A 23,438-nucleotide genomic window follows, 5' to 3' on the forward strand; every position below is an offset into this window, starting at 1 on the left:
AATGACTTTTAAACTTATTTTTTATGCCTAATTTTTTAAGATAATTCTAATTGTATACTGAAAGTTACTGATATCACAGCTCCTGTAGTTGACTCCTAAATCAATTTTCTTGTTTTTTATACTTGGCTTTTGTGTTTTCAGTAGCTAGTTTTCTGTAGTCCTACAAGCATAGGGAAATATCACCAGTTCTTTTATTTGCATTATCTTTACTGATATATGTTAGATAAGCTGTGAAGTAGCTTAATAATTTTTGTTGGTTTTAAGTTTCAATTTTGCTCTTTACTGCCCTCGGAAAAACTTTGTTTTTTGAATTATTCTAGTCATAAATTGTTTTTAGGCAATGTCTTATTGATACCTCCCAACAATTGGGGGATACGTAAAAATCTTCCCTACTCCACTCCCCCTCTTTTTTAAGTATATTTAAGTGGTTATAGTACAAACCATGAATTATTGTAGCCATAATATGCATATGCTTCAGAGAAATGGAACCGTTGACGACGAAATCAATATCCAGTGATTTTGGAATAGGAGCCTCAAGAAAACCAAATGAAACATAAATAAACAAAAATTTCCAGTCAATTGGCTTAGATTATACTTTGGTGTACTTACAGAAGCATTAGTAATGCTATATAATACATATGTTACATGAGTTTACGCAATTACTAATGTTACACATCATGTATATTAACATACTTGAATAGAGATAGGTGCATACAGGTCCGACCCTTAGGGAGGGGGGGGGTCAAACTTTTTCTCGTATGTGTCTTCATTTTCTCCAATTAGACGGTGATGATCCTGCGGTCCTCACAACTAGTCTATCTTGTGCCTGGTCATTCTACTTACTATCTTTGTAATTCTGGTCCCTCTACTTATTATCTTTGTAATTCTGGTAATACTCTACTTCCTTTCAGTCCATCAGTCATATCAGATTTTATTCCCTGACTGCTTGTCATGCTGCTGGGAATACTGTGGCTGAGTCGGCTAAAAAGTGTCACTCGTTTGGTGTCTTCAAAAGGATTTGAAATGATTTGATATGTAGAAAACAGTTTTTTCTCAAAATTTCCATGCGTTTGGTGGCTCTGGGCCAGGTTGGAATTATGTGTTTTGTTGTTTGTATTGTTCCGGCTTGGTTTTCAGTGGATAGCCAGTGGAGAGTGGCTGCCCGTCATTTTCGTTTTTAGGGTGTGGGTGTGAGTTTTTTTTCGTTTTGCTTAATTGTTTTTGTTTTTCTGTCCCCCTGCAACCCGGCCATAGAGAGCCCCATATTTTTAATGCACGTATCGTCAGTGCACTATCCAGGATTCAAGTGCCTGTTAAACATGTTTGTCTGGTGTATCATATTTAGGTTATACAGTAGATTTACTTCTCGTTATGAAGTTGTCCTGTCGCGTAATGTCCAGTTAGTGACCTCTTCTTTTCGAAGTATAAAGTTATTTCTCATTGTGTGGATAAATGTGAATATTTTGTAATTAATGGTGTTGTAGGATCTGGTCCCTTGGATTGCAATCTTTCTCCTATTCCACAAGTAGATTCTTTTTGTTGGCTACGTCTCACTCTGGTTTCAGGTTCTTATGGATGTTAAGATGAAAAGATTCGAAAATTGTTGGAAGCCGAAGTTGTTATAGAAGACGAAGTTTATCTAGAGCAGTGGTTCTCAACCTGTGGTCGGCGTACTTGCAGGGGTACGTAGAAGCCTGTGTGGGTTGTGGGGGGGGGCGGGGTATGCGAAAAAATATCTTAATGGTGGAATCAATATCTTGGCAGGTTTGCCACGGAGGCTACCTTCGCAATATTCTTGTTGCGTTTTAAACAAAAGGTTACTTCTTATGTCTCGGTCCTAAAAACGTTCCATTTATAGTACGTTTTTGGACAATCTACAGATTCCTAATTTTGTTTTTTAGCTATCTTTTTTTCCTTTTGTGACGCTATCGCAACCCACTTAGTGCAGTTTGTAACTAAAAAAAAAGATATTGCTGAAGTAGTATACTCAATTTATCTAAGAATGGGATGTGGGATTATGAATTCGAATTGGGATCGTATCAACATGAGAAATATGTTAGAATAGTCGCATAACTAGCAATTTGTTTACTCTCTGGTAGAAAGAGTCAACATTGTTTGTCTCTCTTGTTGAGCAATATGTCATAACCTTGATCCAAGTTCATTTCTATTTTACTTCTTTGTTTTAGAAAAATATAAATTAGAAAAAAAGAAAGGAAATTGTTAATGTAGAACAAATAGGCTACTTTAATTTTCGTTTTTTTGTATTGTTATTTTGTTTGTAATCTTTTTTATTTTCAGTGATGCGGAATCTACCCGGAAAATTTTCGAGAAGTATAAGCCAACTCATATTATACATTTGGCTGCTAAAGTTGGTGGACTGTTCAACAACATGAAACACAATGCAGACTTTTTAGTAGGTTTCAATTTCCTTTTAATGTTACTATGCTCGCTACAAAATCTTGAAATGTAAGTGCTCGGCTGGCTTTCGTGTTCGCTTGACATACCATCATAGTCTAGTATAATTATTCCGGATGACACCTATGCAGGTGGTTATACGTTCAAGTTCCACTCATGATGAATTCTCATTAGACCTTAGAAAATTATATTAGTGCTGTCTATAAAAGAAAAAAAAATCTAATGGCTATACAACACTATATTCTCAAAGTCACCAAAAAATTGGAACCCCTGCAAGCGCAGTACGTTTGGATTACCTATGAGGGAAGACACCCATTGGCGTAGGGAGGGGGGCAGCCGCCCCCCTAGACCTTCAAATTTACATTAGATATGACTGAAAAAGCAGATGGTTTGGAAAAAGCAGTTGATAAAACTAAATCACACTATCGACTGCCCCCCCCCCCTAGATAATATGCTGCCTAATGCTGCCTACGCCCATGAAGACACCCCGCACTGAGCACTTGCAGAACAGCTTTGTAATAGCGTGTTCTTTGGTTTGTAATGATTCGGTAAGAGAGGTTATCCCTAAAAACCCGTCTGTTGGTTCGTTCAAAATGAAGTTAAGTAAGCAGAGTTTTTGGGAGAACAGTTGGGTAAATGGTTGACTTTTGGAATATCAAGCCTACCATACGGCCTGGTGCGATAAAGATTGTCGAAAAAGAAAAGAAGCAAATACAGATGCTTGTTTTGTTGATGTGCGTAAAGTGTTTAACCGTGTAAATGTGACCGTGTAAATTAATTCGTTTGTTTTCAGTTTACAAGACATCGTTCTATAATTCGTTAAGGTTCTGAGTTGAGTACATTGTTTTCTCCATCAAGTGCTGTCTGCCAGTGTTGTGCAATGTCTACTGCTATTTTATTTTCTTTTTACTTTTGTACAACTAAAGAAAACTTTTTCAAAGATAAACAAAGAACAACATTAAAACTTAAATGAGTTGAAAAAATATCGCTTAATAAGTTAAACTTGAAGTGGAAAAAAATGTTATGAAGGAATAAGTGACCTAAAACGAACAAAAATTTAGTGAATGATCAAGTTAAACTTCAAAGTTACCAATAATACTAAGAATGAATAAATGAAACTTAAAACGAACAGAAATCAAAATTAATAGTAAAATCAAACTTCTAACTAACTGGAATTACCAAAAATAATTGTAGGGTAAATGTCTTTTTTTCTTTTCTTTTTTGTCGCTGTATTAAAAGAAATAATGCCAATAAAAATCAATTTTATAGGAAAGAAAAGACAATATTTTTTAGAATAAATACATTTTGTGACTTCCAGTTTACCGCTGTTATTATAAAAATATTTTTTTGTCAATAATTTTCCTTTGGGTTATATTCACTCGAAACTGTAGACAATTAATGCCTAAAAAAATGTCTAACATCAGTTGGCAATTTTTGCAGAAGTCTGTTTAGTTTGTAGAAATTTTAAAATATTTCGAATTCCTGGATCTATCAATGATTTGCCAAATGATTTTTTTATGCGTTTGAAGGTAGCGTTGTTATAAACAGGTGTACCCCTTCTCAGAATCAGAAATATAGACTCACTTGATATGCATTTTATTCAGGTGTCTTCGGTTTGATACAACAGCATAACAGGAATAAAAGAAAACCCCCAAAAATAACTACTCTCAACATTCCCCAACCCAATGCTACTCGTTCCCCCCTCATTAACATGTTATACATTTAACACCATTACTCAATATATTGCGAAAATTATACCTTTAAATGTGTCATATTTGCTTTCAAAATTAGTAATACTATTCCAATCTTTGGACACTTGATTTAGTAAAACACTACCGTACTCAACTTGAATAAAATTTCAGATCTGAAATTTTACTAAAAACTACTTCAGTATACCATGTTTCAGGTAAAAATTATTGTTCTGTTTTCGAGAAATATATATATATATATATATATATATATATATATATATATATATATATATATATATATATATATATATATATATATATATATATATATATGATATTGCTAAGCTGAAACGTAAAGCATAACAAAGCAAAACAGCTTTCCTTATGCACTTGAACTATCAGTACTTAATTTTTTTTCTGCCACTCTGTACCACCTATTATGATTTGTATGTTATTTACAGAGAGAAAATATATTGATGAACGACAATGTCATTCATGCAAGCTTTGAATTTGGAGTGAAGAAGGTTGTCTCTTGCCTTTCAACGTGCATTTTTCCCAATAACACGACTTATCCAATTGACGAAACTATGGTAGGATTTCTATTCTATTCTAAACTGTGCTTATTTTGATTAATTTTAAAAAGCGCTTCCTCCAAAAATGATCGTATGAGTAAAATGAATCTTCACAGCAAACAAAGATAACAGGTACTGCTATCAAATAGAAGAATGCTAAACGAACTAATAACTAATTCAAACACTAAAACGAAGAGAAATTAACCTAAACAAGAGCAGGTCTATCACCCCTTAAACCTTAAAAAGGTCTGAATGCGCTCTGAATACGATTTGTATTCTCAGCTGTTTGTTCTGTAATGTCGTAACATCAACAGCATCACAAAAAAATATCGCAAGGCAAAAGTGATTACAAATAAAAGTGGTGCTTCTTCCAAACCTCTTCCTCTCGAACTCTTTAAACAGTTCGAGCATTATTTGTGTTTTATTGAAAACAAAAAATATTTTGAACAGTAAGGTTTTTAATTTGTCGAAACTTTGACAAAAAGAAAGAAAAAAAGGAAACTACCATATTAATCAAGTTTTCAGGAAAGACCTAACGAAAGTAGACTGATTATTTAAAATATAATAACATTAGTTCCTGGAAGCCTTAGCAGTATTTTTTCTTTTTTGTCAGCGAAGTGCAAATGATGCTATGGCCTTTAGGCTTATTGGGCAGTAGCCCTACTCTTGTTAGCGGTACTTTCTCTTCGTTTTAGGTTCTTGATTAATTATTTTAAATTTTGTTCGTTTCAGGATTCGTCTATTCATCTGGAGCAACATCTGTTATCTTTTTTTTTTACGTCATTTTAATTTCTTTTCCTTTTGAGTTGAGGAACAAAATTCTTTTCTGGACAACGAATTTGAAATTAACACGTGTTTGCTATTAATTGACGAAGTCTTATTATAGGATAATATTGGGAATATTTTTAATTTTCTTTTGGTTTTCTCTTTTAAAATTAGAATGTTGGATTATGATTTAAGTTTTGGACAAAATTTGGATATTTACTCAAAATGTTTGATCAGCAATAGCTTTGTGCAATCGTTTTTTAATAAAATTCTTACTAAAGAGTTTAAAATGACTGGAAAGGGCTATTATTCATACCAATTGGAATTTTTTTCCCTAAAGAATTTTGGAATGGCTGGAAAGGGCTATTACCCATACGAATTGGAAATCTCCACTATTTTTCGTCTTCCATTGGACTGAAGCCATCCCGACCCTAATCCAGTAGTCACGCTTGAATATATACATATCTTAATTCCCATTTTATTGAAAGAATCTTTGTAATTAAAATTTTGTTTCAACTGAGTATTTGCTTGTTCTAATAAACGCATGTCAAGGTCATTTACAAGAAAAATTTTGGTCTGTTTTCTTAAAAAACAAAATTGATTTTTCCGAGCCAGTACAACAAGATTAGCCTCTATATTTTGTGTCTGAATTCAGGTGTTTTAGTCCCTGAAATTCTAGTTGATATGTGCATATGGTACGAAATTCTAAAGCAGATCAGCGTAAAAAATAAAAAAAACTCATATTTCCTGTGCTAAGAATCGACACAACTACATTTTTCGTTCCAAATGTATCCCTTAATCTCTCCTTGTTCCAGTCTAATTAGACAGAAAGGTTATATTCAATTGAAGGAAATCAATGTTTGATCCATTTTTGAATTTCATGACTCCATGCAACCCTTTTTTCCCCCGCTTGGGTTCATTTGGCCCAGTATATATGCCCAGTAAGTTGCAAGCTGGTGGTAGAACAAATAAATTTGAGCCTATTTTGGGTGTTAAGAATCAATACAGCAATCGTTTCCATAACTTTTTTTTTCATAACAGTTCGCTGTAACTTTAAGCAAATCTGAGAAAACAAAATTTGAAGACCCAGTCTTAGGCGTCACATATTGAGACTCCCAGACTTTATAACTTTGAGCCCTTTTACTGGAGACTGCACGAGTCGCACTGTCTTCGGAGACGTTCTTTTTTTGTGTTTTTGGATTAAAATTTCCACCTTGAAATTTTTACGCGACGCCATTTTTGGTTGCGATGGACTGCAGGAGTGACAATTAGCTTGGAAGGGTTATAGTAGTCCTCTGATTACTTTTATCTCTTAAAAAGAGTGCTGGAACTCGCAATTTCTATACAAATGAGCCTTCTTCGAAAATCTTACGGCTGCTGATTCGATACGATCACTTTTGGTAAAAGAAAAAGAAAGTAAACTCGCACCATAGAGATAAAAAATACCAAATCTCATATCTTCGTAGTTTTGAGCCAAAATATTTTGCTAGAAGTTCTTGAATATTAAGAATTAGTTTTCAAAATTTTTTTATTAAGATTAAATTAACTTTTACAAGTGCTTTCACTTGTTTTGTGAAATTATGCAAATTTATTGATGCTAGTACTTGGTATCTTTGGCTGGTACTTGTAGGCTCTACTTAATACATCTTACTTATTTAGGATTAGCGAAAAATGGAGAACTATTTCATAGTTTAGTTTTCAGAGTTTCTATTAGTATTGAGATGAGTTATTCTTAACTTTCAGTTCGTTAACACAGACTGTTTAATTTTTAGAGGTACTATACCCTCCCCCTTCCCATATTCCATGTGCAGCTTCAGCCTAAAGTTTATATTAAACTAAATATACATATATATATATATATATATATATATATATATATATATATATATATATATATATATATATATATATATATATATATATATATAATATATATATATATATATAGTAAATACGTGTATAAAAGCAAAGTCGTATTATTTTTGTTGTTTGTTTCTTTTGAAATGGCGTTTTATTTTTTGTTAAAGTGACTTGGCGTTTTACTAGGCATTTTTGCCTATCCTAAATTTTGTCAGTAATAATGGAATAAAGTGTAATACTTTTTTTATGTTAAGCAGATTTGAATTGTGTGTGAAACCTTTTTAATACAAGTTATTGTGGTTTTCAGGTGCATAATGGACCGCCTCACCCCTCTAATTTTGGATATAGTTATGCAAAGCGGCTGATTGATGTTCAGAATAGAGCTTATCATGAGCAATATGGTTGCATGTTTACTTCTGTGGTTCCGACCAACGTTTTCGGCTCACATGACAATTACAACTTGAATGATGGACACGTAATTCCTGGTACAATTAAAATAGGAATATCTTGCCATTTGCTGTTATTCCCCTTTATTTATACCATTTAATTTTCGTAGCTCAATCCTAATTTCTAATATTTAACTCTCCTTGTAAGACAGGGGTGTTAAAAAAAAGGTTCTGTTTCAATGCTCTTGTATTCTTTTTTTTCTCTTTCTCACTTTAAGAATTGTAGGCTATCCAACGGTGTCTATTTTCACTCATTTTGCTCTTTTGTTGAATGTCAGTTTCTTGCATTTGAAAAAATACCCCACCACCACCCCGCTCCTTACAAGAAATAAAGTGGAAGGGGCGACGTGGTGTATACTGATAAAGCATATGATTAAGTTTTCTTTTTTTGTTATTATTTTTTCTTTGTATCCTTAAGATCTTTAACACTAGGTCATCTGCTCCACCCCCTCCCCCTCTCTTGTTCCAATAAATATGGAAAGCTAATATAAAACTAAAACTCAGGTTGGAAACATACTGCTTTCGGTGCTGGTCCTATAGGCCGATTTTTTTTTTTTTTTTTTTTTGTTCAACTTATTTAGGGTATAGTGTATGTGGTGCTAGGAATTTGTTACCCCTGTAAGAACCAAGTTTAAGTGCCAAACGTTCGATTGTCCTTGGTTTCCTACTATTTTTGCCCTTCCTCCCTTTTCTTTTTCAGCTTAAATTGTTATTTTTATTCGTGAAACTGGCTTAAATATTAAGCTTGATCAGTTTTTGGCTGTTTTAATATTACCCGCGCCATTTTTCTGCTCCTTAGTTCTGTCACTGAATTTGCGATGATCCTTTAAGTCTTATCAATACTTATCATTGAAGTTTTAGTTTTTTCTTAGCTGAGAAAGAAAAGAAAAACCGGTGTTTAGATGAGGTGCTCGCTGGTGGGTAGACGACGATAATTAAACTTAACGGTGTGAAGGGTTAATCTTTCAGTAGCACCTGGGTCTCATTGAGCTAACTTTGTTCAGATACTAAGCGTTTCTGCGCATAGACAGTGTAGAACCAAAGGCCTTATATCATAGTAATAGTATATTTAAAGTACACAAGCTACTTTGGCCATGGCATACACTGTGTGCGTCATAGACATTAACAGTCGCACATAGAGCCTTCAAACAAAAGACAATACTCAAACAAAAATAAATTGAAAATCGTTTTGGCTGTTATAAAAAAAGATATAATAAAATACGTTATGAGACAAGAAAGATAAGTTTGCATATTAGTTAAGAAGTATTCTCTATGTTGCCTACCTATCTAGCTATACATACCAACAATACTCATGTTAAGTGACAGTTACTCTTTAGGATTTTTATCCATTCCTATCACCTATATCAATCCAAATAATTCCTTTCCTATGTACCACACAACGAATGGAAACATTCATACATGAATTTCATATCCTAAGAATATATCCAGGTATTTTTTTTTCCTTGCCTCAAGCGGCATGAAATTCCACAAGAATAGAGATGCGCCACCTTAAACTTCTTTACTTAGACTTTGCTTTAAGAGAATATTCCTCACCCGATGTCTCCTTTATTTCTGTGTAAATCTCAAGTGGTTCTGATTGCATCCATCCCTCTTGCTACTGATGCAGCTCCTGCTCATTTAAAATTGTCTCTTTTTTCCTCGCCAACCTGCTATTCTTATTGGCCTGGCCAACCAACTATTTCCAATCAACCAACGTTTCAGCATTTTTTTCTCTGTTATTCCGTATGTATGGATTACTAGACACAAATTGTGCTATTTTAAGCCATGTCAAAGCACCTTTTCTTCATGCTGAATTTGCTATGTTTTCTTTGTCGTACTCCTGTCCATGGCAAATATAACTCAGATTTTTTAGTATTGCCTTTATTTTACTCGCCATCCATGGGAAATCCATCTTATCTCAGTTTTCCTAATGTAATGTCATCGACATATGAAGCTTAGTATAACAGGGTCTACTGTAGACGACTTTCGAACATTCACTGGTGAGTAGTGGGGGGTCATCCATCCCAAACCTGTTCTTGGGGATTGGCTCTGGCCTCATAGCACTCCCACGTAGCTTGCCCCTAATATTAGGCTCTTCTCAGGGAATTATAAAGTTCCTTATTCTTAAGCACAGTGCATTTAATACGAACAAAAACAAATAATAATGTGTAGTTTAAGTCTTTCTCCAGAAACTTTCATTGGATTTAGGTTTGAGTGGCTCTTTCTTTATGGTAAGTGTAATTCGCAGAAGACTGTTGTGTATACTTGATTTTTGGTATGCTTCATGAGGCAAACTCTGGCGTTCGGCTGTTTGTTTGTCAATTTTGCTGTATGCTTTCCTGTTGTGTAAATGCAAGATTTTAAGTGTAATTTTCAAAATTTTTAGGGTTTTAGAACTAATAAATCAAAGATCTGGAATCCATAGACAAGAAGTGACACATTAAATCCACCGTAATTATGGAATTAAATTGAAAGCGAAAAATCGGTTAATGCAGACTCATTTTGCCATGTAAGATATCTACTGTTTGATTTTCAATGTTTCTCGCATTGAACAGAAATAATATGATTTTTTTTTCCTTCACCTGACCGTAATTTTAGACTCGAATGTATGTCTACGCGTCGGAAGTTTGGACTCTTTTATATTTTTTTGCAAGTAAACAAAGCTGATTGGATAAGATTGTGGTCCTCTTTTGTGGCTAAACCTTCATTTCTAGGGGTTTGAGGGGAGGATATAAATGCTTACAAAAGCCATATGTCGCTTAAAAATAATTTTGAAGGGATTCAAATTAAAAAACTGGTGAAGAACATAGGATTTATATGAGAATTACTACTGCTAATAACAACTCACCGCAGCACCAAACCTCCTTAGACCAATACAGCTACGCGCGCCCCTCCTTCATCCTAATCTATGAAAAACCTCCTTCTTTGCATCCTCTCAGGAAGTTCCCACTTCCTTTATATCTTTCTTTGCGACATCCTCCCACCCCAACCGCAGACAACCTACTTTCCGTTTAGCCCTAGACGGTTGGCCAAAAAAGGACAATCTTCGGCAATCTATTATCCTTTATCCGCAAAACGTGCCCTAGCCATCTAATTTTTTTTTCTCATTATAGTCCTAGAAAAGCGGGATTTAACCACAATTTTCGTACAGTCTATTGTTTGAAACGCGGTCAGTCAGTTGGGTACCCAAAACAATTCATAGGCAATTTCTCTGGAAAACATCTAGCAAATCTTCCTCTGTTTTTCGGAGCACCCATGCTTCAGAGTCATATTTGACTACTGTCATTATTGTAGCGTCCAATATTCTAGTATTAGTCCGCAGACTTATCTTCTTATTCTTCCCAACTTTCTTTAACTGTGATAAAACACCCGGGGCCTTGGCTATTCTACTTTTAACATCTTCATTGCTCCCCGGTTTTATTAATAATATTACCAAGGTAAGTAAAGCTGATCACTTAATCAATCTTTTCGTGTCCGAACGTCACCTTTTCGCAATCTATTATTACTAGCCTTAGGAACTTACTCTACTTAACATTAATTTTCAAACTACATTCTAGCACCATGAATTCGTAAAACCTCTAAAAGTTCATTCATTTTGCTGACACTTTCAACTAGGATGCTTAAATCAATAGGACAATCTAAGTCCAGGAAAGTTTTTCTTCTCCATTTGATTCCGTGTTCTCCCATTGTCTTTCCTGCGCTCCTTGAGACAAAGTCTATCAAAATGATCCATATAAAGGGGATAGAGTACAACCCTACATCACTCCTGACTTAATGCGAAACCAGCAACTAACTTCATTCCCTACCTTAATCACAGCAGTGTTATTCTTGTGCATAGCAAAATTTCGTACAAAGGAAACTTCAATACTTTTATAGCTGGGGTTCTCTAGCCCCTTTTCCTTCCATCGCTTTTTTTTACCGGTCTCAGGCTATTACTAAATGTTTTTTTGAGCACGGACAGTCAGAGAAAACTTTTCTTGTATTATCTTTGAACCAAAGAATATTTCCGCAGTTAACTTGTGAATAGTAATTCGCATTCATTTCCACCAGAACTCAAATAATAAAAATTAAGAACATCCTAAAAATTAGCTTCAATCTTGACATAATTGATACATATAAAGCTTACAAAGGAAGCACCCATAGCGAAATATACTGAAAATTAGTAGATTATCTCGTTTCAAATCGATTAGTTGGATACTAGATATGTCAAGGTGGCGCAAACGCAGACATCAGCCTTTGGGTTATAATACCCCTCCCCCAAAACCTCTCAGGATTTTTATGGGTTCCCCCACAGTTCCATGTATGTTTCTTATAATCCACCTGCTATTTCTATGTTCATAAGATTTTGCCTCTCCTTCGAAATAAACGGGGCCACTAGGCACCTTTTTCTATGTGGTGTTGTATGTTGCCCCATAGCCCATCTGGAGGCAGAGGGAGTGGGGCGTATGTCCCAGAAGCTAAAATTCTCAATATTCAGGACAATATAAAACTTTAGCCTGTTTTTCATAAGTCTGAAAAAGTTCCACTCCCTCATGAAAATGTTAACTAGGTCCATTAATTCATCTTGTTCAAAACCAGCCTTTTCCTTATAAAGGAATGATTGTTTGGGTGACCATGAAACCAGCATCGTCAATTTAAAGTATTATAACAAATCCAGGTTTACCGGGCAAGGCACGTACGCAGGAATCAATTCGGGAGCTGGAAGGGGGGGGGGCTAATTTAAAAAATAAAATAAATGATTGGAATAATTTTGATGTGCTAATAGCTTTTGATTAGCGACTTTAAAATTAGTACATTTTACGTATTTCGAACTAGCGTGAATAATAGATTTTGTCTTTCCAGTATGTTGGAATCAAAACTTTGTTTTTAAAGTTTTGGTTTCTGCTGGCAAGGGTTGCTCTTTACCTATAGTTTGTTGCTGCAAACTGTTTGACCCACGGCTCTCTTAAATGTGAGGGAGGCTATTAATCTCTCCTTCATTCCCAGTTTTATACGCTCAAGTTTAATGTTCTTATATCAATGCTTCGAAAATGATAATCATCTGTGAAAAAGTGTACCCCTCCAAATATTTATTAAAAGGGGTCATCAATTCCCTGGCTTTCAAGTTGAATTCCTCGAGCAAATATGTCCCCCACGGACTCGAGAGGATCAGGGGGCAGTGTCCTCCCTTCTGGGTACCAAGGAGACATGTTCCACTTCTAATCTTGGTGAAAAAAAAACTACTGGTAGCACTCCCCTTGCCCTTGCTAAATGTCCTGAGAAACTTGAATTATGAGAAACTTGAATGTCCTGAGAAACTTGAATTTTCTGTAAAAATTTAATTGATGTATGCCTGTACATTGTTTTCAAAATTACGTTTTCTATGGATTCGTTTGCTATTAGGACGAGTCCCTTCTTAATTACAGTTTGTTACCACAAACTGTATCATATTACACTTTTTCCAGAATCTGGATGATCCCAGGATTAATACACCAGTTGGTATCAAAGGGGTCCCAGCTTGGGGTTTCTTTGAAAGTGACCAGTATTTCGATTGGTCGGGCCCCAAAATCCCAGTAAATAGTCGGTCTTTGTATGAAGAAATCGTTCAAGAAAAGGTGCGCGATCCCTAATCTACCATTATATTATCTACCAATATAATCTACCATTAATCTACCTAAGCTACCATTATGAGTACTAATAAGACTAAAAGACAATGCATGAGCTTCACATTTGCTCTTCTCGTCTTTTTTGTAACTTTTTGGCACTTGATGCCAGATAAAGAATTCCGACTTTAATTTTTTACTTTAATGGGTTATCTGATTTTGTGTAATTTTGGATGTGCTTCGTATTTAACATGGTCTTAAATTAGGAAAAAAATTATAGATTGAACAATACATAATTATAAAATTGGGTGTATATTCCAAAAAGATTACTTGACAATTTTCTTTGAACGAACTATAATTTCTAGAAAATGAGGCTCTTTAACTTTTTCTTGACCTAATCAATTTTTTATTGATGTTTATTGTACATGTTGCTTCTTGTCCTAAAACTATCGTGATAGGTACACATTTTTGCTTTCAAATAAGCACTTTTAGTATTTTTGTCAGATCTATTGCGGAGGTGTTGGGGTTCTAACCTGACACCTTTTGTTCTTTCTTCTGTGGTGACTCTTACTGCAAGGATGGTGAATTACAGTTTCAGAAGTGAAACTGATCTTATGTTTGGTGTAGTATTTGAGTCTAATCTTTTCGGAGTAAATTTCTTATAAATTCCTTATACTAATGAATCCAATGCAAAAATTGCTGAATAAAGATTTGAAATTTAGTGTCAAAGTATTGCGGTACCAATGTACAATATACCTAAAAGGCAAGGATGAAATTGAAATATGAATGGAATGCGATGTATAATAGGATTTATTGTGCCACCAGTAGCGACAATAAGTCAAGAATTCTTAAAAAGATTTTAGAAAGGATTGAAAATTCTTTTGAAAGAACTTCATACTGCTCAACTGGGGATTACTTTCTCTGGGTGTTTATTCCAAGTATCAACAGATCGTCATATAAAGTTCTTTGTAGTACTCCTGCCTACAAGTCGCCTGATGTTGTTGGCAAGCAATGCTATTAATGTGAGTAACGGTACAGTAATTGCCTGATCTATTCCAGGTAGCCCATCGATTGTGCCATATTCAAATGCTGTAAATTTCAACTCCTAGAATTTCAAGAAAAAAAATGCACTTCGAAATTTACAAAAATACTATTGCTTGGAAAAGTCTTTTAAAACTGTTTTGACTGTTTATTCTCATTTATGCAGAACGACCGTTTTCTATCAAATTATGTAGCTTAACAGTTCGTCTCTTATTGAGAAAGAAAATTAAGACCTACAAGATTTTTTTTCAAGCTTAGGGTCTTTAAGTACGTATACAGGAAGTTCTTTTGCGGGTACACAACTTCGAAAAAGAAACTTATAAAAATAGGTAAATTGGGAATAAGCCAGCAGCAGAGCCTATTGAACGACATACATAGAAAAAACCGTATCGTATTCGTGTTTGTGAACATCAAAAACTTACTGTCTCTGATTGCATAATGAGGAATTATCGCTTTACTTGCAATTTGTATAACGTCATAAAATTGTTTCAGAGCTTAAGATTAGTGATTTACTGGGTGTTCTGGAAACTTACCAATTGCATGGGTATGTCGTAGGTAAAGCTGTATAAACTGTGATAGTCGGGGGGGGGGAGAGGGTTTAGGGGTACGGCCAAAGCTCCTTCCCCCCTCTAGTTTAAGTTACTATACAGTGCCTTCATTATTTGCGGAGTAGAGCACACGAACGGTAAGCTTAGGGTAGTTGCACGTTTGAAAATGGCAAGGTGCAGTAATAAATGTGTTATTATGACATACAGTTTTAGGCAACTAACCTTGAAAGTGTCCTATTAATTTGTTCTAGGATTGATACACAAAGCCTATCTTGCCAAGAAAGAAAAGAGACCCCTGTCAGTATTTGGTACTGGGAAGCCAAGGCGTCAGTTCATTTACTCTTGTGACCTAGCTCGACTTTTCATTTGGGTTCTCAGAAATTACAACAGCGTTGAACCCATAATTTTATCAGGTATTTTAAGCTTTTTATTGCTCGTTTCTTAGGTTTTATGTAGTCACGTAAGAAAAAAAAATTTCGATTTGAAACGTAATAGATATTATTCCTGGATCATCTTTGTAGTAACTTGGATAGTTTTTCCTATCTTTGTACCGAAATCACTCTGAAATCTGTACAAAATTTTGGTTGTAACTATTTTTTTTCTTGTTAAGTTAAAGCTAGGTGTATTGTTTTTTTTCATAGGCAGCGCGCCATTGCTGCCTAAGTAAAGAACGATGTGGGCACAATGTGTTTTTTCTCCACCCGGGCACTTCGTATCAAAGGAGTCGTCGTAAAAACTTCGAAAATGGCTCATACAATTGGAAATGTGAGTGATTACTGCCTTTTTAGTTGTAAAAATCGATTTTAGGGTGACTCGGATCACCACCGCCTCTCATGCTCCAACATGATACAACACCCAGTTTTTAGATAGTCAATTTGTTCAGCGTAGTTGATTTCTCGATAGAAAATATGTTTTTGAGGAGGACACTCCCCTACAACCATTGGGGAAAGGGTTTTAAGTTATGCCCTGGGGGTATATAAGGTTTTTATAGAAGGCGTTGTCGTAAAAACTTCAAGAAAGGCTCATTCGCTTGGAAATTCAAAGGGCTAGTGCTCTTTTTAATAGTCGAAAGTGATTGGAGGGCAACTAGCCCCCCCCCCCCCACGCTCATCATTCCCCCAAACACATCCAATTAAAATTTTGAGATAGCCATTTTGTTCAGCGTAGTTGATTTCCGGATAGAAAATATCTTTGAAAATATTTTTTTGTGGCGGACACTCCCCCACAACCCTCGGGACAAGGGTTTTAAGTTATGCCCTGGGGACATATAAGGTTTTTATAGAAGGCGTTGTAGTAGAAACTTCAAAAAAGGCTTATTCGATGGGAAATTAAAAGGGCTAGTGCCCTTTTTAATAGTCAAAATTTATTGAAGGGCAACTAGCCCCCCCCCCCCGCCCATCCTTTCCCCCAAAACCGCCAAGACAAATTTTGTGATTGACCTTTTGTTCAGCGTAGTTGATTTCCAGATAGAAAATATGTTTGAAAATATCTTTTTGAGGAGGACACTCCCCCACAACCCTCGGGGCAAGGGTTTTAAGTTATGCCCTGGGGGCATATAAGGTTTTGGTAGAAGGCGTTGTCGTAGAAACTTCAAAAAAGGCTCATTCGATTGGAAATTCAAAGGGCTAGTACTATTTTTAATAGTCGAAAATTATTGGAGGGCAAATAGCCCCCCCCCCACGCCCCTCCTTTACCCAAATACAGTCAATCAATATTTTGAGATAGCCATTTTGTTCAGTGTAGTTGATTTCTCGAGAGAAAATATCTTTTAGAGGAGGACACTCCCCCAGAACCCTCGGGGCAAGGGTTGTAAGGTATGCCCTGGGGGCATAAAAGGTTTTTATAGAAGGCGTTGTCGTAGAAACTTCAAGAAAGGCTCATTCGATGTGAAATTCAAAGGGCTAGTGCCCTTTTTAATAGTCGAAAGTGATTGGAGGGCAACTAGCCCTCCCCCCCACGCCCATCATTCCCCCAAACACATCCAATCAAAATTTTGAAATAGTCATTTTGTTCAGCGTTGTTGATTTCCGGATAGAAAATATCTTTTTGAGGTGGACACTCCCCCACAACCCTCGGGACAAGGGTTTTAAGTTATGCCCTGGGGGCATATAAGGTTTTTATAGAAGGCGTTGTCGTAGAAACTTCAAAAAAGGCTCAATCGATTGGAAATTAAAGGGCTAGTGCCCTTTTTAAAAGTCGAAAGTTATCGGAGGGCAACTAGCCCCCCCGCCCACGCCCATCATTCCCCCAAACACATCCAATAAAAATTTTGAGATAGCCATTTTGTTCAGCGTTGTTGATTTCCAGATAGAAAATATTTTTTTAGGAGGACACTCCCCCTCAGCTTTCAGGGCAACGGTTATAAGTTATGCCCTGGGGGCATATAAGGTTTTTATAGAAGGCATTGTCGTAGAAACTTCAAAAAAGGCTCATTAGATTGGAAACTCAAAGGGCTAGTGCCCGTTTTAATAGTCGAAAGTGATTGGAGGGCAACTAGCCCCCCCCCCCGCGCCCTTCATTCCCCCAAACACATCAAATCAAAATTTTGAGATAGCCATTTTGTTCAGCGTAGTTGATTTCTTGATAGATAATATGTTTTTGAGAAGGACACTCCCCTACAACCCTCGGAGCAAGGGTTTTAAGTTATGCCCTGGGGACATATAAGGTTTTTATAGAAGGCATTGTCGTAGAAACTTCAAGAAAGGCTCATTCGATGGGAAATTCAAAGTTCTAGTGCCCTTTTTAATAGTCGAAAGTGATTGGAGGGCAACTAGCCCCCCCCCCCACGCCCATCATTCCCCCAAACACATCCAATCAAAATTTTGAGATAGTCATTTTGTTCAGCGTTGTTGATTTCCGGATAGAAAATATCTTTGAAAATATCTTTTTGAGGCGGACACTCCCCCACAACCCTCGGGACAAGGGTTTTAAGTTATGCCCTGGGGGCATATAAGGTTTTTATAGAAGGGGTTGTCGTAGAAACTTCAGAAAAGGCTCATTCGATTGGAAATTAAAGGGCTAGTGCCCTTTTTAAAAGTCGAAATTTATTGGAGGGCAACTAGCCCCCCCTCCCAGGATAGATAGCCTCCCACATACGTCCAATCAAAATTTCGAGATGTCTATTTTTTTAAGCGTAGTTTAATTACAGATAGAAAATACTTTTTTTAGTTGGTCAATACACTTAAATCCAGAGAGAACCGGATTTAAGTTGTGCCGTCAGGGTACATAAGGTTTTTAGAGGCGTTGTCGTAGAAACTTCAAAAAAGGCTCATTCGATTGGAAACTCAAAGGGCTAGTGTCCGTTTTAATGGTCGAAAGTGATTGGAGGGCAACTAGCCCCCCCCCCCCCCGCACCCATCAGTCCTCCACAAACAACCACTCAAAAATTTGTTGAAAGCCATTTCTTTAAGCGAAGCTATTTTTCATTTAGAAACTATGTTTTTACTAAGGTTACTCGCCTGAAACCCGCAGGGGGAGAACTTTAAATTATTCCCTTGGGGCATAAAATGTTTTTACTGAAGGTGTTGTCGTAGACAATTCAAGAAAGGCTCATTCGATTGGAAATTCAAAGTTCTCGTGCCCTTTTTAATAGTCGAAAGTGATTTGAGGGCAACTAGCCCCCCCCCCCCCACGCCCATCATTCCCCCAAACACCTCCAATCAAAATTTTGAGATAGCCATTTTGTTCAGCGTTGTTGATTTCCGGATAGAAAATATCTTTGGAAATATCTTTTTGAGGCGGACACTCCCCCACAACCCTCGGGACAAGGGTTTTAAGTTATGCCCTGGGGGCATATAAGGTTTTTATAGAAGGCGTTGTCGTAGAAACTTCAGAAAAGGCTCATTCGATTGGAAATTATAGGGCTAGTGCCCTTTCCAATAGTCGAAAGTTATCGGAGGGCAACTAGCCCCCCCCCACGCCCCTCAGTACCCCCACCACATCCAATCAAAATCTTGAGATAGCCATTTTGTTCAGCTTGGTTGATTTACATAGAGAAAATATCTTTATGAGGAGGACACTCCCCAACGACCCTCTGGGCAATGGTTTCAAGTTATGCCCTGGGGGCATATAAGGTTTTTATAGAGGCATTGTCGTAGAAACTTCAAAAAAAGCTCATTCGAATGGAAATTCAAACGGCGAGTACCCTTTTAAATATTCGATAGTGATTGGAGGGCATCTAACTCCTCAGCACATCATACCCACACCCATATCCAATCAAAATTGGGAGATAGCCATTTTGTTCAGCGTGGTTGATTTCTAGATAGAAACTATGTTTTTGAGGAGGACACTCCCCCACAACCCTCAGGGCAAGGGTTTTAAGTTATGCCCTGGGGACATATAAGGTTTTTATAGAAGGCATTGTCGTAGAAACTTCAAGAAAGGCTCATTCGATGGGAAATTCAAAGGGCTAGTAGCCTTTTTAATAGTCGAAAGTGATTTGAGGGCAACTAGCCCCCCCCCCCCCCGCCCATCATTCCCCCAAATACATCCAATCAAAATTTTGAGATAGTCATTTTGTTCAGCGTTGTTGATTTCCGGATAGAAAATATCTTTGGAAATATCTTTTTGAGGCGGACACTCCCCACAACCCTCGGGACAAGGGTTTTAAGTTATGCCCTGGGGGCATATAAGGTTTTTATAGAAGGCGTTGTCGTAGAAACTTCAGAAAAGGCTCATTCGATTGGAAATTACAGGGCTAGTGCCCTTTCCAATAGTCGAAAGTTATCGGAGGGCAACTAGCCCCCCCCCCCGCCCCTCCTTCCCCCAAACCCCTCCAATCAAAATTTTGAGATAGCCATTTTGTTCGGCGTAGTTGATTTCCAGATAGAAAATATCTTTTTGAGGAGGACACTCCCCCATAACTCTCAGGGCAAGGGTTTTAAGTTATGCACTGGGGGCATATAAGGTTTTTATAGAGGCATTGTCGTAGAAACTTCAAAAAAGGCTAATTCGAGTGGAAATTCAAACGGCTAGTACCCGTTTTAATAGTCGAAAGTGATTGGAGGGCAACTATCTCCGCAGCCCATCATTCCCCCAAACATATCAACTCAAAATTTTGAGATAGCCATTTTGTTCAGCGTGGTTGATTTCTAGATAGAAACTATGTTTTTGAGGAGGACACTCCCCCACAACCCTCAGGGCAAGGGTTTTAAGTTATGCCCTGGGGACATATAAGGTTTTTATAGAAGGCATTGTCGTAGAAACTTCAAGAAAGGCTCATTCGATGGGAAATTCAAAGGGCTAGTAGCCTTTTTAATAGTCGAAAGTGATTTGAGGGCAACTGGCCCCCCCCCCCCACGGCCCTTAGTTCCCCAAACCCATCCAATCAAACTTTTGAGATAGCCGTTTTGTCCAGCATAGTTGATTTCCAGATGAAAAATCTGTTTTTGTGGAGGACACTCCCCCACAACCCTCGGGGCAAGGGTTTTAAGTTTTGGCCTGGGGGCATATAAGGTTTTTATAGAAGGTGTTGTCATACAAATTTCCAGAAAGGCTTATTTGATTGGAAATTCAAAGGGCTAGTACCCTTTTTAATAGTTGAAAGGGATTGGACTGTAAATAACCAACCTCACGCCCACCTTTTCATAGGCAGCGCGCTAGCGCTGCCTAAGTAAAGAACGATGTGGGCACAATGTGTTGTTTTTTTGTTTTTTTCTCCATACCCGGGCACTTCGTATCGAAGGAGTCGTCGTAGAAGTCGTCGAAGGAGTCGTCGGGGGCCAACTAGCCCCCCCCCCCCCACGCCCATCATTCCCCCAAACACATCCAATCAAAATTTTGAGATAACCATTTTGTTCAGCATAGTTGTTTTCCAGATGGAAAATTGGTTTTTGAGGAGGACACTCCCCCACAACCCTTGGGAAAGGGTTGTGAGATATGCCCTGGGGGCATATAAGGTTTTTATAGAAGGCGTTGTCATAGAAACTTCAAAAAAGGCTCATTTGATTGGAAATTCAAAGGGCTAGTACCCTTTTTAATAGTTGAAAGTGATTGGACGGTAAATAACCAACCTCACGCCCACCTTTTCATAGGCATGTGGGGGACACCCCCCCCCCCCACAACCCTCTGGGCAAGGGTTTTAAGTTATACCCAGGGGTCATTTAATGTTTTAATAGAAGGTGCTGTCTTAGAAACTTCAAAAAAGCTCATTCGACTGGAAATTCAACGGGCTAGGGCCCTTTTTAATAGCCGAAAGTGATTGGAGGGCAACTAGCCCCCCCCCCACGTCCATCATTCCCCCAAACACATCCAATAAAATTTTGAGATAGCCATTTGTTAAGCGTAGTTGATTTCCAGATAGAAAAAATGTTGTTGAGGAGGTAACTCCCCCACAACCCTCAGGGCAAGGGTTTTAAGTTATGCCCTGGGGGCATAGAAGGTTTTATAGAAGGCGTTGTCGTAGAAACATCAAAACAGGCTCATTCGATTGGAAATTCAAAGGGCTAGTACCCTTTTTAATAGTCAAAAGTGATTGGAGGGCAAATAGTCCCCCCCCCGCCCATAAGTTCCCCAAATACACCGAATCAAAATTTTGAGATAGCCATTTTGTTCTGCGTAGTTGATTTCCAGATTGAAAATATGTTTTTGAGGAGGACACTCCCCGACAACCCTCGGGCAAGGGTTGTGAGTTATGCCCTGGGAGCATATAAGGTTTTTATAGAACGCGTTGTCGTAGAGACTTCAAAAAGGGCTCATTCGATTGGAAATTCAAAGGGCTAGTACCCTTTTTAATAGTTGAAAGTGATTGGACGGTAAATAACCAACCTCACGCCCACCTTTTCATAGGCAGCGCGCTAGCGCTGCCTAAGTAAAGAACGATGTGGGCACAATGTGTTGTTTTTTTGGGTTTTTTTTTTCCATACCCGGGCACTTCGTATCGAAGGAGTCGTCGTAGAAACTTCAAAACAGGCTCATTCGATTGGAAATTCAAAGGGCTAGTACCCTTTTTAATAGTCGAAAGGGATTGGAGGGCAACTGGCCCCCCTCCCACGCCCATCATTCCCTCAGATACATCCAATCAAAATTTTGAGATAGCCATTTTGTTCAGCGTAGTTGATTCTCAGATAGAAAATATGTTTTTGAGGAGGACACTCCCCCACAACCCTCAGGGCAAGGGTTTTAAGTTATACCCAGGGGTCATTTAATGTTTTAATAGAAGGTGCTGTCGTAGAAACTTCAAAAAAGCTCATTCGACTGGAAATTCAACGGGCTAGGGCCCTTTTTAATAGTCGAAAGTGATTGGAGGGCAACTAGCCCCCCCCCCCCCCAGGCCCATCAGCCCTTCAAATACATTAAATCAAAATTTGAGATAGCTATTATGTTTATCGTAATGAATTCTTTGGTATAAAATATGTTTTTGAGTAAGACAATCCCCCTCAACCCGCGAGGCATGTGTCTTCGGTTATGCTGTGAGGTTATGAAAGGTTTTTATAGTCGACGTTTTCATAGATCTTTGAAAGAAGACTCATTGGATTGCAAATTCAAAGGGCTAGTGCCTTTTTTAATAGTCGAAAGTGATTGGAGGGCAAATAGTCCCCCCCCAAGCCCATCTTTCCCCTAAATACATCCGATCAAAATTTCTATATGGCTTTGGGGTTCATCGTAGTTGTTTTTAACATATGAATTTGGTTTTTGAGAAAGACAATTCCCCACAACCGTCAAGGCCATGGTTGTAGGTTACGCTTTTGTTGTTTGAAAGGTTTTTATACAAAGTGTTGTCGTTGAAACTTTCTGAAAGGCTCATTCGATTTGAAATTCAAAGGGCTAGTACTCTTTTTAATAGTCGAAAGTGATTGGACGGTAAATAACCAACCTCACGCCCACCTTTTCATAGGCAGCGCGCTAGCGCTGCCTAAGTAAAGAACGATTTGGGCACAATGTGTTGTTTTTTGGGGTTTTTTTTTCTCCATACCCGGGCACTTCGTATCGAAGGAGTCGTCGTAGAAACTTCAAAACAGGCTCATTCGATTGGAAATTCAAAGGGCTAGTACCCTTTTTAATAGTCGAAAGGGATTGGAGGGCAACTGGCCCCCCTCCCACCCCCATCATTCCCCCAAATACATCCAATCAAAATTTTGAGATAGCCATTTTGTTCAGCGTAGTTGATTCTCAGATAGAAAATGTGTTTTTGAGGAGGAAACTCCCCCACAACCCTCTGGGCAAGGGTTTTAAGTTATACCCAGGGGGCGTTTAATGTTTTAATAGAAGGCGTTGTCTTAGAAACTTCAAAAAATTCATTCGATTGGAAATTCAACGGGCTAGTGCCCTTTTTAATAGTAGAAAGTGATTGGAGGGCACCTAGCCCCCCCCCCCCCGCCCCATCATTCCCCCAAACACATCCAATAAAAATTTTGAGATAGCCATTTTGTTCAGCGTAGTTGATTTCCAGATAGAAAATATGTTTTTGAGGAGGACGCTCCCCCACAACCCTCAGGGCAAGGGTTTTAAGTTGTGCCCTGGGGGTATATAAGGTTTTATAGAAGGCGATGTCGTAGAAACTTCAAAACAGGCTCATTCG

General features: G+C 37.6%; 1 protein-coding gene across 1 annotated transcript in view; it reads left to right on the top strand.

Moving 5' to 3' along the window:
- The window catches only part of Gmer (GDP-L-fucose synthase-like protein), a 65,331-nt gene that overhangs the window by 33,426 nt on the left and 8,467 nt on the right, over nt 1–23,438 (top strand). Inside the window, exons 2-5 of the mRNA XM_089090215.1 lie at nt 2,299–2,413; nt 4,568–4,696; nt 7,611–7,788; nt 15,172–15,333. Of these exons, the coding sequence (XP_088946341.1) occupies nt 2,299–2,413; nt 4,568–4,696; nt 7,611–7,788; nt 15,172–15,333 (584 nt within the window). The remainder of the gene's footprint in view (nt 1–2,298; nt 2,414–4,567; nt 4,697–7,610; nt 7,789–15,171; nt 15,334–23,438) is intronic.

Source organism: Artemia sp. Qi Xiang Cuo, chromosome 6 (genome assembly GCF_049724085.1).
Source record: "Artemia sp. Qi Xiang Cuo chromosome 6, ASM4972408v1, whole genome shotgun sequence".
Lineage (NCBI taxonomy): Eukaryota > Metazoa > Arthropoda > Branchiopoda > Anostraca > Artemiidae > Artemia > Artemia sp. Qi Xiang Cuo.